This window comes from Pollachius pollachius (genome assembly GCF_949987615.1).
Source record: "Pollachius pollachius genome assembly, chromosome: 7".
In the NCBI taxonomy this organism is placed as follows: Eukaryota; Metazoa; Chordata; class Actinopteri; order Gadiformes; family Gadidae; genus Pollachius; species Pollachius pollachius.
In genome coordinates this window covers 19,527,346-19,544,214 of record NC_136940.1, presented here as the reverse complement: position 1 = coordinate 19,544,214, position 16,869 = coordinate 19,527,346, and the positions used below count along the sequence as shown (strand labels likewise).

Sequence of the window (16,869 nt, the reverse complement as noted above, 5' to 3'; positions counted from 1 at the left end):
TGTATATATACACACACAGCAGGGTTTAATAATTATTCATACAGTGGTTATACATTTACATTGTTTTACAATTTTTTTGTTGTTCTTGTCAACACAAACAAGGAAACCCAATGACACACCAATACATTGTGTCGTGATGGATCAATGAATCTTACTAATGTCAGTACTTACCTAGAATACCAGTCCCCAGTATGGTTGCAATGCTCAAGAAATCTGAGGACAAAGAATTAAAACAAACTTATTAGTAAAATAGGCTTGCTTGTCCGGCCCGATGCCTCACACCAATGAGTTGAATGCCTTCATCCAGCTACATTAAGTACTCAACTTATTTTTTACTAGTGAAGACTCCTTCCATAAGGGATTTTTCATTGGGCAAAATGACAAGCTATAATTCATCTAAGAAAACGTCTCCCACATACGTCTCCAGAGGACCCCTTGTGATTACAATGTATAGCAGAACAGATGAGATCCCCCCGCCCCCCCTCTTGGTAAACAATGCGAGAAACACTGGAGAACCAGCCTGTCACTGGCATATTAGCCACTGTATTGATAAACGTTCACTTCTCCGTCGCCTGCAGATCCATCACGGACGCTTGACAGAACTCCCATCATCACAGGAATTAACCTGTCATTTCTTATCAGCCTGCTCCCGTTTCACCATTTTCTGATAAATCCCCCCCCCCTCAAACCACAACCCATCCCCAGGACCACCGCCGAGGTTTCTGTTGCAGGACAAGGGCTAGTGGAGGATGGGGCGCATGGGGACACACACACAGTAATGAGATATGTTACGTAGTATTTTGTTTCGATACGTTATATTGTGTGACTACTTCAAAACCTATCTAGTCCAACGCCTGTATATTCATGTTAGAGAAGTGGCTGTGAATGACGTCACAGCCACTTCACACTAATCATTATATCAATGCAAGTCAACTTAGTTAACTTGCATTGATATAATGATTTTGATATAGTCATGTTTATTTTTGTATTTTAACATTTCTTTATGTATGCTCTTTATCTGAAAATGTTGAACATATATTGACCTGTGACGTCAAGTCACCGTATAGCTGCCAGTTGACCGTTTTCTAATGATTGTTTTTATATTTCCATTATAACAAAAAACACAACACAAGTTATTTTGGTCGAATGTGACACATCTTCCTTAAAAGCCTGTCTTGCCTACGACGCAAACACAAACCCAATAACATCCTTAGGCCAGGACAGTGTACCATGCACAACCAATCACATTGTAAACACATGTGTATCTCTATTTGGCAGCGGGCGCTCAGATCAGATGCAGACCAGGTCCACCTTTAACAGCAGAGTAGGCTTCTTAAAGAGCAGAACAGCCTTATGGATGATTAGGATACTGTTACAGTGTGCTGTAGCCTCAGCCAAAACATTATATGTACCTTCAGCGTATAGGCTACATAAACGACGTTTTATTCCTGTGGGTTTAGTTGCTGACCGGATTTTGCATGACATACTTTTTGTAGCTAATGGTAACATGATACATATATACACTGTACGCGTAGGTCTACGACGTCGAGGGGATAAACAGTGTATGGATTTACGGAACAGTTTATCCCGTATCGCAGTGTGGTCGGCTGCTCTCGTATCGCATTACACGCGATTCCGTGGCGGGCTTTCTCTCCATCTTCCTCGGGCTCGCGCCTTCATCAGTCATATCATCGTCACCATCATGCTAGTTCGCATGTATCTTTAAATGTATGCTTGACACTTGTGAAATGTAACAACCGTCGATAAAGTAAGCGTTTTTTTCGCCATTGCGAAAACTGTCTTCGAGTTGAAGACACTGACAGCCGGGAGATATAAGTGTTCCGCGTGTCGTTGGTACTCACAGCACTGCAGGTAAATAAGTCTCAATTTCCAGGGACTAAGCTGGTTTTTCCGGGTCATTTTGAGAGACATTGTGGTGAAACTGTTGTCGGGGACGGGACTGGGGTTTGTTTGGATCATTATCTCCGATGCATCGGTCGCCATCATTTCCACTCCCCCTACACGCAAATTGCGACGGCACGTGAACGCGCCGCGATGTGGTTCCACGGCCGCGGCGCGCGCACCCGCAGGAGGACGCATGAACACAGAGCGCATGGTATTACACGATAAAGCAGGCCGAACAAAAAACGCTTGAAAAAACGTAATTTATTATACAGAATTGTAAAAAGCATCATGTTTCAACTTTCTACAAATACAAAGGTGAAGGATGGCTCATTAAAAGGTGCAGTAAGTGGAGGCTGGTGAATGTCGGCTATTATAACTATGACGTTAGTCCATCTGACAATGTTTATGGATTAAGTTTGAAGTATAAATGATCAATCCCACAATATTCTGTTTTATTGCTGTGAACTAGTAGACGCCAGAGACACTCTGTCTTCCTAGGACCATCTTAAAGTTTGTATAATGTCCTGTTTTTTCATTCTTTATTTTCTGAGTATGACCTTGTGCGTGGACATAGAGGTCACACGTCTATCAAATATAGGGTGGCTTGAGTCACGTGGTTTGTTTGTAATATCAACAAACCACCATACGCTAAATAACCTAAAAGCTTAATAATGTGGGCCGACACTAATAGCTATCGCACGTCACAGTTCTAATGGCACGGTCGGAGTATAATGACGGAGGTTAGTGAGGGTCGATTTTAATGATTTAATAAATAAAGTACGGTTTTAAAGAAAATATAGGTAATGTGACACCCTTTTGATGGCCTTTAACCCCAACAACATGTTTTGCTCAAACAATCGCTTTGCAGTATTACACATTGATTGTCTTGTTATGGTGCTACTTACAATGTTGTGATGCGTAATGCAATTGTAGATTGTCATTGAAGTGCACATCCTTACTTTTCTTTTCTACATGCTTGTATTGCTAACATTATTCTAAGAAAGGCACGCAACATATGCAAACTGTCATTTAGTTGGGCTTTTCAACATCCTTCAACAGCTTTCTGTCTCAGAATGTTAATTCAAACTACACCTGTTACACAAATTAATCTTATGTTTGCTTCAGATTGAGACACAGTTAATACTATACTACTTACTACTACTAATAATAATGTAATAGGTAAGAAAAAAACATGATACTATTAACTATAGACAATGGGATTAGAAATCACATTGAATTGATTATTGACAACGCAAAGAAAGATGTTGATGTAAAGGCAATAAATACATTCATAACATAAGGGGATACTGTACAATTGGTTTGATACCTTAAAAAAATTGACAGCCATGCAAAGTAGTATAAAAACACACAATGTATTTACTAACAACATTCTCTCCTTCACACTTTTGAAAAGTAAAAAGTGTGAAAAAAGGTCTATACAACTACATCTACATACTACCTTTCTGAGTTGGTGGCCATGTAAGAGTAAAATTCCTCAACCATGACGCACTGTACACATTATTTGGTGTGGTTATTCATTTATGTTTTGGATGGTTGAACCAAGGTACGTCAAATTAAGGGACCTCCATTTCAGGGGCCGCTTCAGTGCAAACCATTACATTTCATTCTGGAAGAAAATGTAGTATATCAGTTTTAACCACTGAAACCACTCGTATCAGTGTGTGAACTGAAACCACTCGTTCACTCACGTTATAAAGGAAATAAGTTGCTTTTGGTCGTTCAACAAAGATAATTACACATCAGTTAAAATAAATACGTAAAAACGTAATTTTCCTAAAAGATAGACAGCTATTCTCATTCGAAGAGACGATAAGTAAGAGAAGCATATCGTGATTCTGCAGAGAAGGAAAACCACTGATTATTTCCCCCCTAGAATCACAATAAAAACTGAGCAAATGAGGTTTAAGGGCATTTTGATGAATAAAGCTGCCTTCACAAGCACAAACACAAAGCCAGACATGCAGAAGTTCAAATACAAATCCAGCATGAGATGGTGGAGGTAAGAGCGAGATATAAGTGGAAATGAAGAGGGAGAAATTGCCCAACAGTGCGGAAGAAATAATAAAATGGAGCCAGCTGGGGCTGTGGTGTGTACTGCAATGCTTACCAATTCGCCTGTGTAAACAGAATTTAAATTCTTCCTCACTTGTGTCTTCACCTCGCTTTATGCCTACTCAAGCAACGAAAGGATCACTTTTCTCCTTTGTCGTGATTACCGAATGCTCTATATGTAGCCTTTTCTTCCCGCTGCAAAAAAGGCAGCAGAAACAAAGTACGTCTGTTTTTTGGCATTATCAGAATTAGCAGGGCTGCCTTAATGGTTTAGGGGTCACGTTGCAGTTCCCATGGGAAAACTATCTAATGTTTCAACATATTAATTATTTGAATTGTCTTTTCATGCCCCCAGTAGCATTAAGCCAATTACATTTATTACATACAGGCTGTTGCTGTTGGGCCATACAGCTTTGTAGTGACAAAGTGTCAAATGTTGGGTAGTTAATGATAGCTAATGTCATGTAAATGATCATTAAAACCATAAATAAAAGCCTTTGTTTTATCGAGAGAAGACCTGTGACCCTTCACACAGTTTAGTCCTATATTAATCTAGGGGCTGTACGGATGATCCATCCAATGGTTTCCGGGTTTCATTATTATTCTTTGAAAACCTTTTGTCAAGAGTACACCGAAGGCTGTGCCGTTATTTGCCGTCCCCAGTGTTGTTATCGTCAAACAGCCCGAGGCCGAAGCAAACCAGCATCTCGGCTGACCGAACGGCGGCCAGGATGAGAGACAGTGATTGGTTGTCGCAGGCTCCGTGTTGCGAAGGAGCAGGAACAGCCGCGCTCCGCTGTGTGTCCTCAGCGGGGCCAGCGTCCTCCTGGGGAAACCTGAGCGTGGAGAACTGGGGCGTCTTCCCAGGAAGGCTGTATAAGAGGTTCCTATAGGACGGAAACGTAGAGGGAATAAACAGCAGCTTTAGTTTCGGGTGGCAACAAAAAGCGATTCCACTATTCTTCTTAACACTGTACACAGACTAAATAAAAAGGCACAAATGTAAAGCAGAAAAGCAAAACTGATAACCAACTGTGTACGTTGGGGCATTAGGTTGGATAAATATTTCATGTTAGAATAACAACAAAACGCACTGACAGATTGGTAATGGACAGCGATTGAAGAGATTCATGGGCCACATAACTCATAGTGGCAAGGCAGGGTCAATAGCAGCACCAAAAACAAGGACACCCGAATAGAAAATGAAAAGAATAGTTTTGTCCTCTGTTTTATCTTCTGTCACAGACAGTTCGCAGAAGCATAAAGTGCAGTGTGTGAATTATTGCTCCCAAAAAGTCTGGGCTATCCTTTTACCTTCATTTCAGTGCCACCACATACAGTCCAGCAGACACACACACACGCACATGAAAAAACGACAAATTCAAAAAGTAATCTGTACTTTATAACAAAACACACACACACAGGAAAAGATACACACAAACCAAATAAACACATGTACAATAGTCCACATATGCACAGGCACACGCACACACACACACACACACGAGCATGTGTGTTTCGCGTGGCAGAGCAGTCATTTGTAGGTCACAACTGTAGGACCCGAGGTGCGTTCTTCATCTCAGGGACTTCTTGACAAAGAACATTGATTTCTGTTAAAGTGGCTGAACGGGGCGTCTTAGGGAGTAAATAGAGTGATTCTTCATCTGCTACCACGTCGCCCTGCGGGGACTGCACTGCAACCTTCACCTGTGCAGGCGGGGCTGTAAAATAGGTCAAGACCTTCCTCTCAAAGACCCTGCCTCTGCAGTGTTTATGTGTCTATATATACTGCACTACAGTCAGTACAGTGGGGTGGGACCGTACATCGTAGGAAAGAAGGTGGTCTCTGTTGTTTTTTCAATGTCCACTGCCATCTGAACATGTAACAAGGGTGTTTACAGGAATAATGATACGACTGCACGTCCATCCACAACTGTCATGACTGTGTGGTGACACATTTAAAAATGTTAACACACATGTGTGTGTTAACAGGGGGGTTTAGAGTATGTGTGTGTGTGTGTGTGTGTATGTGCATGTGTTTGTGTGTGTACACAAGAGTCTATGTGTCTTAGTTAATTAACTCTGAATGACTGAATATGAATATATTTCAATCGGGTTTGCCAGTATCCAAATTCTAGTACAATATATTGATTTAACAACATTTGGCAATTAGACACCATCAAATTATTCATCATGGGATGGATCCATGAAGTTTGGAAGGAGATTGGAAGCAATAACACCTCTTGCCCACTGCATCTGTCCGTTGACGGATCCCATTGACTTTGAATGGGGCGAGCCGCAATGCACTGTGGATTCATCCGTTCCGTTGGATCTGTCGGCTCCGTCAAGAAGTTGAAAAATGTTCAACTTTTCAGGCAGCGACGGATCCGTCATCCAATCAGATCGCGTGTGCTCGGGCTTGCCTGACGGATGCCTCTGCAAAGACTACTCCCCCATCCGTCAGCCACGCCTTCCGTCATCCGTTGACGGGCGGTGCAGTGGGCAAGAGGTGTAAGGAAGCAATATCCACAGCAAAATACAGACCCGAAATTAGGTCGGAGCGTCAGCCTTCAGCTCGAGATAGCATGTTGTGCAGGTCAGGTCAAGGATGCAAAGTTGAGCAGCCCGGAGATTAACAGCCTTCTGGAACATTTGACTTGAGATTGACATGTGTTTGGGGCAGAAAATCACCATCTTGCCTATCTTCTGTGTTGACACTTAAGGTTGTATTTATGCAATGGTAAAAACGAGTTGCCCTACTCATGTACTCATTTTAATAAACTTGTTGATAGTTACAACAATATACACAAATCAAAAGACAACCTTGACGGAGGTCCACTGGCCATGCAGTGTTGAACCTTATAGTGCCATAAGTGACCAGTGTGCCTGACGGAAATAATATAGACTGCTTTATTTGTTGGAGCAAAGCTTCATGTCAAGAACTGCGTTATTCCAATTATTTAAATGTTGTAGATGGACCACTGGATTTATCTTCTGATAAACGGGATAACCATCACCTGTATGTAGGCTATCCTAGCTGCTCAGAGACTGTCCCAAATTGCAAGCGATCCATGAGAAGCTGTCAGAGAGATCGAGCACAGAGGATATTCTAATGTTATTTAGCACAATCAAGTGAGCTCCACTGATGCCAAGTTAAAGATAAATCACTGTTTCCATACCAGAAGTTACCCTTACGGAAGAAAACGAGGCAATTAGGCTTACACTGGTCCCATTTGATCCCAAACAGATGTGGCACCACTGGGCAGACCCATCTGCGGAGCAGTGTTGATTGGCGGCCTACGGATCTCTGAGGACCGATCAAAGTATTTCACTGCAAATGTTTGTCTCTGTTTCTGCTCGACTTTATAACATTGTATCTACTGTATCTACTCATCACGCGAGTGAAATCCCGCGTTACAAGTTGAAGGCAACAGACAACCACATTCACTACACTGACTGTCATTAGGAATGCTCATTACAGTCAGCGTTAGACTGGTGATACTAAAGTCCAAGTCAACGAGAAGGATCCCCAGACAACGCGCGTACGGACCCGTCTGAATTGGGCTGGCTTACTGTGACTGGGCAAGGGGGTGTCAGAGGGCAGGCCAGGCTCCCTCATTCCCCCCGATAGCAGCGGGCCTACCACTGGGGCGGGTTATTTCTAAACATTCCCTGATATCTCTAGAAAACAATGGCCAGATAAGCTCGCTGCCATGAACGTTGCAGTGAAGGGAAAAAGTTGGGAAGGGAACATGTATGCTTGCTACTGGTCTGATGCAGAACAGGAAGGCCAAAAATCGACCGTTCCTCCCAGGTCACCATCTCGTCGGGGTCACTACGAACACTGGGGAGGGAAGCCAAACAGGCCCAGTAAATTGGAAATTTGAAACTGCCTCTTAATCTGAAGTGTGGACGGATTCGAATAGGTCTCCCGTAAGCCCTGCGGATCTAGAGAAAATGCCGTACGGGGTGGGTGCAAGCATTTCTTTGAAGCTATTGCAATTTAATTTGTTAGATTGATGCACCTGCTGGCCGTGGCGATCGACTGTGGGCAGTGGGGTGATGCTGATGTCAGGCATCAGCTCATTTATTCACCCATGGTTGGTTTGAATGAATGAGCTGCGCTCAGGGGATGAATGGCCGTCTTGGGCAAAGGGTGCAATTGTGGCTGTATGCCCTCGCATTTTTCCAAGTAGAACTGCAAGTCCAAAGAAGTTCACACTGGACACTGCAGTTCCTTTGGTCCTCAGCAACACATCCATAGGATGAATGCTTGTTGAGGAAAAAGACATAAGCCTACAGACATACAGAGACTCCTCCTTCTATTTCTGTTGGAGGAAAATGCTTGGCCATTCCGTACGGACATACATTCTCTGTCAGAATGGACAGAGAATGTATGTCTGACCTAAGAACTGTGTGGCAGTCAGCTGAAAAAGCATGGTTATCCTGATGATAGCTCCCGTATTCATGACAAGTCCCCTATTCGAGCCATGTAGGCTACATGTAGCGCTGCCCTCCTTTGTTGATAGAGGGAAAACAGAACAAATCCCTGGACAATCATCCTGATTGAACTTTGGCTATAGCTACATGCAGTGTTTACATATAAACGTCAAATATAGACCTATTGAAGTAGTTAGACTTGTAGTCTATGCCCTAGTGACCCTGGAAACACAAAAATACATGTCAGATGTAAACACTTTCTACAGCTATCAATCGTTCCTGTTGTAATTGTCCCTCTACGGTGAGGAAATGCTAACATACTTTATAAACGAGGGCCATTAGGCGCTAATGCTTTCTGAGCATGATGGAGCAGCTAATTTTAGCTTGGCTGCTAATGGCAGTCGAGGACAATTAACATGTCTATTACCACCATAAACTGTGAATAACGCAGAACCGGGAACCCATTCATTCTCGCGCAATCTAGTAACTGAGACAAAAGCTAAATAGCAGATGAGGATGTGGAAGTTGGCAGTGTAAGAGTTGGCGGAGTGGGCTCACTCTAACGAAGAATGGCTGCCCTGACACAACACACACACGCACACAGCACATTTGCAGATGTGTGTGTGTGTGTGTGTTGGTTTAGTCTTTTGCGTGAGACAGTCAATCTCCTTCAGTCAAAGTTACACACAAACTCACACGAACACACAGACACACACAGACACGTTCACACATTCATGCTCACAAACACACACACACTGACCAACAAACCCACTCCAGGGGAATAATCGAAATCCTTCCACTCAGTTTAACCTACATATCTTGCAGGAAATCCGTGATGAACGCATTGTGTGTTGTTCTCTCATCTCCTTCTAAACATGCCCACAACGAGCACACTTTTGGGCTGATGGTGCCCTCCGCGAGCAGGCCGCTGTAGTGGTTACCTGTAGACTCCGGGGGAGGCGTGCGGCACCACGAAGCTCTTCTCCAGGTCGCGGAGCACGTCGTTGAGCATGCGCACGTGGGACGGCTCCCGCTCTTTGGGGTCGTTGGCCGGCCTCATGGTTTCAGACTGGAGGAACGCGGCCCTGTCCCGCAGAGAGGAGGCCCAGGACAGCAGGGCAGGGGGTGGCATGCTGACCGCTGCACACACACACACACACACACACACACACACACACACACACACACACACACTCACACACACACACGCAAGAGCAAAGAGAAGAAAACATTCAGAAATTGTCACGTTTAGATCAACATACAACAGACCATGTGTTTATGGCACCGTGCATCTTGCAAAAACTCTTGTGTCAGAATCTTGGTATAAGGAAGTCATTTCTGGCTGCTACATGTGGCTGGCTCAGATTGAGAAAGAGAGAGGGGGTGGAGACATTTGTCTTATTCATCTCTTAGCCTAACTCCACCCCCTACGTTGAGTCCTTCAACACTGCATCCACCTCCCTTTTCGCTTTCCCTCTTGGCCGACCTCATCTATTCAAACCTGGGACTGAAATCGCTACCTTTCTTCCCTTTCCTTTCACTGTTGTCTTCACACCCTCACTAGTGTTCCTAAAGTTAATTAAAATGACCTCCTTGGTGTCTCACCTGCCACCCTTCTCCTCTACTGGTCCTTTCTCCACTGCACATTAAGGAAACAGCATGTGTTATTTGACAAACTCACTTAAATGCAGGTCAGTTAAAAAAAAGTTGCTTTACACAGATTTTGAGTTGATTGTGTGCACTAACATAATATAGTTATAATCATGCAGTGTTGTATGTGTAAACCTAGTTAATATCCTCCACACACTTTCGAAATGTCAATGTGTAGTATCACAAGTTCAAGTTATTTGCAGACATAGTGTGGCACAAGTAAAGCAGAATTTAAACATTATTCACAGGACCACTTTATATACGTTTGCCAGAAAGAACAAGCTGGAAAACATACACAATGTTTACGCCCCAACGAAAAACTTTCTGACTTAAATGCATGGTTCTATTTCACTTTCTGAAAGCATCATATTTGATTAATTTATTCACCATTACTTCCCTGAAAGACAAAATCACAGCACATTCCCATCCATTTGGAAGTAGCAGGGTGATTTGCACATAACTAACGCACGCTCTCTCTCTCTCACCTCATTGATTGGGACTATGAACACTTGATTGCATTTTGCCGGTGCCACAACTTCTGCAAAGTAGCTTGAGAAGCCAATGATGTTATTCCATCACGTCTGGCTTTTAGTGAAAAGAATAGCGAGCGATAGTGAGATAGCTATTTGTATTCAACGTTGGACTTGATTTCAATACACATAAAAAAAAAAGAAATTCCATTGAACACAAACAAAGTATGTTGAAGTAAGTCATAAAAAGATTAAATGTCTGTTCCAATGTGATACATTATAATGGCACAAACCATGCTCAGACACACAGTTGTACTGGGCTATGATAAGTTGGATTCTGACACAGGTTTTGCTGATTTAATACAGAAAGATGTTTGCAGAACAAATAATTGCTGAATGTGCTTCTGCCCTTGAGCCTTTACAACTGAATTCCCCTGCTCATCACCTATATTTAAATTTGCAAAACCAACCATGCAAACCAAAGGCAAACATTAAAAATACAAACAAGTAGCTTGAGAATCCTGCAGCTCAGGGGTATTGGATGACGATCGTCTGGAGTATGCTTTCTTTCATCCTGACATATTATATTTTTTTAAAACATAGAAATCCCAAAAAATGATATCTGGCAAAATGTGGCCTACATACAATCTTCCTCATTTAGAATTAGGCTCGTATTTGTTAGTCAGTTCAAGATGCTTCAAGCATGTGTATGAATGTGTGTGTGCGTGTGTGTGTGAGCATGTGTATATAACAGCGGGGACATTAAGGTGACAGAGTGTGACACGTTGGGATGGGAACTGTGTGAGTCATCAGAGACGGGAGAGCAGTGTGGAGAGAAAGAGAAGGAAAGTGGGGACAGAAATAGACAAAGAGAGCCGTTCTCTTCCACAAAGTTAAATGGCTTTGGCTCCTCTCAACCATCTGGGACTCATGAAATATTGTTTGATTGTTGTAATCCATCACTGCTTTTGACACTTGGGGACGCATTGGTGTCTGTGCTTGGCGCAGGCGTGTGAGTTTGTGTGCGTGTGTCTGCACGTTGGTGTGCATGCACTTGCATGATGTGTGTGTGTGTGCGCACGCACGTGGCTGTGGGCGGTTGAAGGCATGCTGGGTCTCTAAGTATATATTTTCTCTCTGCCTGTGTGTGAGTGTGTGTGGCCCCCCTTGTGTATGTGTTTGTGGGTTTTGGTTCATCATGGGGGCATTTGTCTGTGCTTACACATTTAAAGTGCTTTGGTCAATTGTTTGTGGTTCATGAATCGGGAGGTTTTTACGGCCATAAATCAGCGATGTACTACATACTTTTGTAATGCAAATGTTCACTCTTTTTTATTACCTTTGCTCCTTTAAATCAGTGTAATCAGAGGTAGCTACATATTATTATGGGATGGTTCTAGATGAATGATTTAGAGGGGGGACTTGCATACGCTCTGAGTGAGCCTTATACTAATGAACAGACCTTGAACCAATCTCAAAAATCAACCCCATATATCTATCTATCTATATACATATATATATATATACATATATTTGAGATTGCTTCAATTTAAATTACGTTTTTCCCTTTTACAAACTTATGCCCTCATAATGGGGTGGTGATCAGCCAACCATAATTTAAATATATATATATATATATATATATATATATATATATATATAATATGTATGAACATACTGTACATACATATTGTATGCAAGGCAAAGTAAGAATACATTTACCTTAATCAGACGCTTTTATTGAAAGTGACCTACAAGGGTTCATACACACATTCACACACTGACGACGGAGTCAACCATGCAAGGTGACAGCCAGCTCGTCGGGAGCAGTTAGGTTAGGTCTCTTGCTCAGGGACACCTCAACGATCAGCTAGGAGGAGAGCCGAGAAACAAACGTGCAACCTTACGGTTACCCGCTCTACCTCCTGAACTAAGCCGACCCTTACTGAGTCAGAAAGGCTAGCCATGATTTCATAAGCTTAAATAAGCACCATTGTCTCTATACCCATCCCTCCCCAGACACACACACACACACACACACACACACACACACACACACACACACACACACACACACACACACACACACACACACACACACACACAGTCTGGCTGTCAACAAGTCTCATGATCTAGTGTTAAACTTGTGGTAAGGCCCCATCGGACACTATTGAGGCACAAGGCACGGCACCCAATTGCCTTTGTATTTGGCCGTGGTAACGTGTAGTGTGAAGGCTCACAGGACAAAATCCTCCCACAGTTGATGGAGATAAGGGAAATGGGGCGACAACATTTTGTGAACACTGGCTGACTTTGGTAGAATTTCATGTCCTCGGTTTAAGCACTTTGTCTTAAGTATGACATCAACATTAAAAGCTCCTCCAAGCAGCTAGCTGGTTGGAAATGCAAATAGAGCTTTCATATTAAAGTTAGTTATTTTGAAACATATAAATACATAAATACACAAGGTACAAGCCTGTACTATAAATACTGGAAGTTGCGCATACAAACAATATTTCTTTTGATATTCCGACTCAGCAACATTCAGTTAATTTCCAGAGTCAGGTCTGTTTTTTGCTGCTCTTTGATTTCCTCATTGACAAACAAAGGCAGTCTTGCCACTTTGTGCCAGGGCTGGTTTAATGACGAGGCTTGCCGGGTTCAGACTGAACCAAGGGCATGTTTAGAGTGAAAAATGCAAAGGATGCGATAAGTTCTGCTTGTTCAATCTGGGTTCTCCTTATGACTGGATGTTTTGAATACTGCAGTGTTTGAAGGTAATACACTGGATAACACTGGAGGACATCCACACATATAGACACGCACACAAATACACACAAACACACACAAAGACATGCACACCCACCCACCCACGCTCACACACAAACACGCAAGCACAGACAAGAGTTGAGGTGTGAATGGAGACATTATCGGGTGGCTGTGCCCCAGGAAACTCATCCCATAAACCTAAACAGAAGCACATTGCTTCTAAAATCATACATCAGAGAGGGAGGAGTGTGCACGCGGGGTTTGGAGGGGGGTGGGGGGGGGGTGATAAGAGGTGAAAGGGAGACCACGTGTGAGAGACAAAGTGACAAGCTAGGGGAGGAGGCAGGTGTGATAATCCTTCATCTGTCATTCCTTCCCTCTCACTTCATCTCGCGCCAGACCTTACTCTCGCCCTCGCTTTGCTCTCGCTTTCCCTTCTCACAGGTCATAATCTGTCCATTAGTCTCAGCCGGCTGGGTGGCTAACCACTCCATCCAGACGTTAATGCCTGGGGGTCTAGGGGCTTTTTACATGCATAGACGGAGCACGGGGCAAAGGACTCAATACAGCAAGGGAGGAACTATATACAACGCCACCCTGCGTCGAAAGAGGCACAGTTTGTCCCTCTATGTGAGGGAGGGCGTGTGTAGCTCTAGCCCCTCATCCGTCCCTCTCGCTCTCCCTCTCTCTCTCTCTCTCTCCCTCACTCAGCCTCACAACTACATGCATGGTTTAGGTGCGCACAAGCCTTTGTGCCTGACCAATACACACAGTGGTGTGATGGCCATTTTGCGATTTCATTGTTAAGATGTCATACATATGTGTGTGCGTACGTGTATGTGTAGCTGTGTGTGTGTGTGTGTGTGTGTGTGTGTGTATGTGTGTGTGTGTGTGTGTGTGTGTGTTTGTGTGTGTGTGTATCCGTGCGCAACAGCTGATCTTTCAGCTCTGAGGGTTTTTGCAAATAAATTCTTTAAAAATCAGACAATGTGATTTTCTAGATTTTTTTTTTTTATTTTGTCTCTCATAGCTGAGGTATACCTATGATGAAAATTACAGGCCTCTCTCATCTTTTTAAGTGGGAGAACTTGCACAATTGGTGGCTGACTAAATACTTTTTTTCCCCACTGTATATGCCAACTATTTATTCGGTTGGATCGGTAGATACATAAATCAAAGACTAAGAGACTATCCAGATTCTGTCACAATGCATCCCAGGCTTCCTAGCTCCCAGCAGAACATAAATTTAACTGAATACGGTAAGTGAGTCACTAGTAGTTCATCGTTCATCTCGGGACCAGAATTCCTACTAGTTATAGCACGACTTCTGTAAGTATGATTAGGGAGACTAGTTGACCATATACTTGGGTATAGCCTCACTGCCTTCTTCAGTAGAACACAGCCAGCCCCCCCCTCGTTGACCGGCTGGGAGAGGAGCTCTTTTTGAGTGGATGAAAGCCATAGCATTAATAAACCACCTCCTTCACATTTCACTTGCACACGGAGGGAGGGTGAACGCGTCACTTTGCATTCATCAGATATTCACCGGCTTCCGCATGCTCTTTTAAAGGTCATATTAATATTCAGGAGAACATCGATGCATGGCTTGATTAAGGGGACTGAATATGACTATTTTGGCTCACAATGTGGAAAGAAAGAATCTCCCACCCAAAGGGAGAAACAGTTCAGGAAATTGGTGCTTCCGACTAGAAATTAAACGGGAGAAATGTACACATTCTCAAAACAGCTTAAGTACAATATACTTGAATTGCTTTTACATTACAAAATTACAAATACTACTGAATAATTAACATTAGAAAATACGTTTACAATTTTTGCTTGTATCCAGTGGGAACACAACGCCCTACTCAACACCGGACACATGATTTGCTGCGGTTTTACCGTAGTTAGAATACAATGGCAGCATGGGATTGAAGACACAACTTCCACATGGGTACATGGTTGTGGCAGAGAGTGAAATAATGAGAATACACAGTCTCAGAATAGTTGACCACTGAGAAATGATCCCTGACACAGGTCCCAGATACATGGTCAGCCAGCATCGCCTGACAAAGAGAATGGTCAAGTGAAAGGTTCAAGCAAAAGTTTCTTTTTTTATTTCTCTGTCGAAAACCTTTCCGAAATGTCAGAATAATCTGAACTATTCAATGCCAACATCATGCTCTTTTAGAGGACGTACATTAACGGGTCGTTGTTGACCCAAAGGATGACATCGCAGCCCTTTTTCACGGATTACGGCCACAGCATTGTCACTCAATACAGGACACAGGTTCAACAAACGTGGTCCGCATTAGCCGCTCACACCAAAAATGATCGGAAAAAACACAGAATTCTTCTTTAACCTCCGGACAACTATCAAAATACATCAGGAAGACCTCGGCCCTGCAAGGTCTTGAAAAATACTCTAGATAAAGGCAAAATGCCATTTCTGTTGGGAAATACAGGATTGCACACTAACAGCAGTACGATTTGTCTCCCGTGGTGATGAGCAGAGGGCATCCAAGGCAACAAAAACACAATCATGTGTGGCAACGTTTTGGAATTGAACAGTGCTGTATACCAGCACAGTTGCCGGCGGCTACCGGCGTCCGACGGTGCCTGTGTAGGTTGTTACATCAAAAATAATCTTTGTCCTACTGTACTTGGACATGCCCTTGATTTTTTAGAATGGTAAGATGTCCTTTTTTCTTTGTCTGATTTTTTAACTGCTCTTGCAATGTCAATGATTATTTTCCATGCCAATAAATAGAGAATATAAAATACAGAGAGAGAGAGAGAGAGACAGAGACAGAGAGAGAGACAGACTGCTATAATGCTACAAATGGCATTGAGATCATTATCTGGGGATGTTGATACGAGTGACACAATAACAACAACAACAAAAACAACAGAGGCTGAGAGGAAAGCAGATGAGCAGCTGTGAGGATGCAAGGTGGCCCAGGGGAAGGAAGAGCGATGGGGAGTCCGCTCCTCTCCAGGTGAATTTTACAAATGCAGGACCCAAGGTCACCATGGCTGGGAGTCATGAAGGGTGTGCAGGGAGATCGATACCCTCACCCAAACAAATGAATCCACCCTCAATCATTCTTATGGGCTTGTGTGTGTGTGTGTGTGTGTGTGTGTGTGTGTGTGTGTGTGTGTGTGTGTGTGTGTTTGAGAGCACGTGCATAGTGTAGCAAATTGTTATTTATCTGATATGGTTGTATGAATGTCACAAGTCTGCATATGTTTTTGTGGAACGATGTATGTCATGGCCCTGTGTGTGTGTGTGTGGTTGTGTGTGTGTGTGGACTTATGGATGCTATTGTGGTTCCTGTGCATGCGTAACATTTTATGTTTTTATGTATGTGTGTATGTGGGTGTGTGTCAGGGATTGATGAAGCTGCCAGCTATGGCAATGAGTTATGCCACTGCATGAAGTTTGGGACAGCCGCAGTAGTGTGTGCATGTGTATGCACCAAGTGTATGCCACACACACACACACACACACACACACACACACACACACACACACACACACACACACACACACACAGCAGTG

General features: G+C 43.2%; 1 protein-coding gene across 1 annotated transcript in view; it reads right to left on the bottom strand.

Annotated features, from left to right (window-relative positions):
* Positions 1-4,624: 4,624 nt before the first annotated feature.
* Positions 4,625-16,869, bottom strand: part of naaladl2 (N-acetylated alpha-linked acidic dipeptidase like 2) — a gene marked incomplete at both ends in the record, with an annotated part of 159,111 nt that continues 146,866 nt past the window's right edge. The window contains 2 exons of the mRNA XM_079740038.1: positions 4,625-4,865; positions 9,360-9,558. Coding sequence (XP_079596164.1) covers positions 4,625-4,865; positions 9,360-9,558 — 440 coding nt within the window. The remainder of the gene's footprint in view (positions 4,866-9,359; positions 9,559-16,869) is intronic.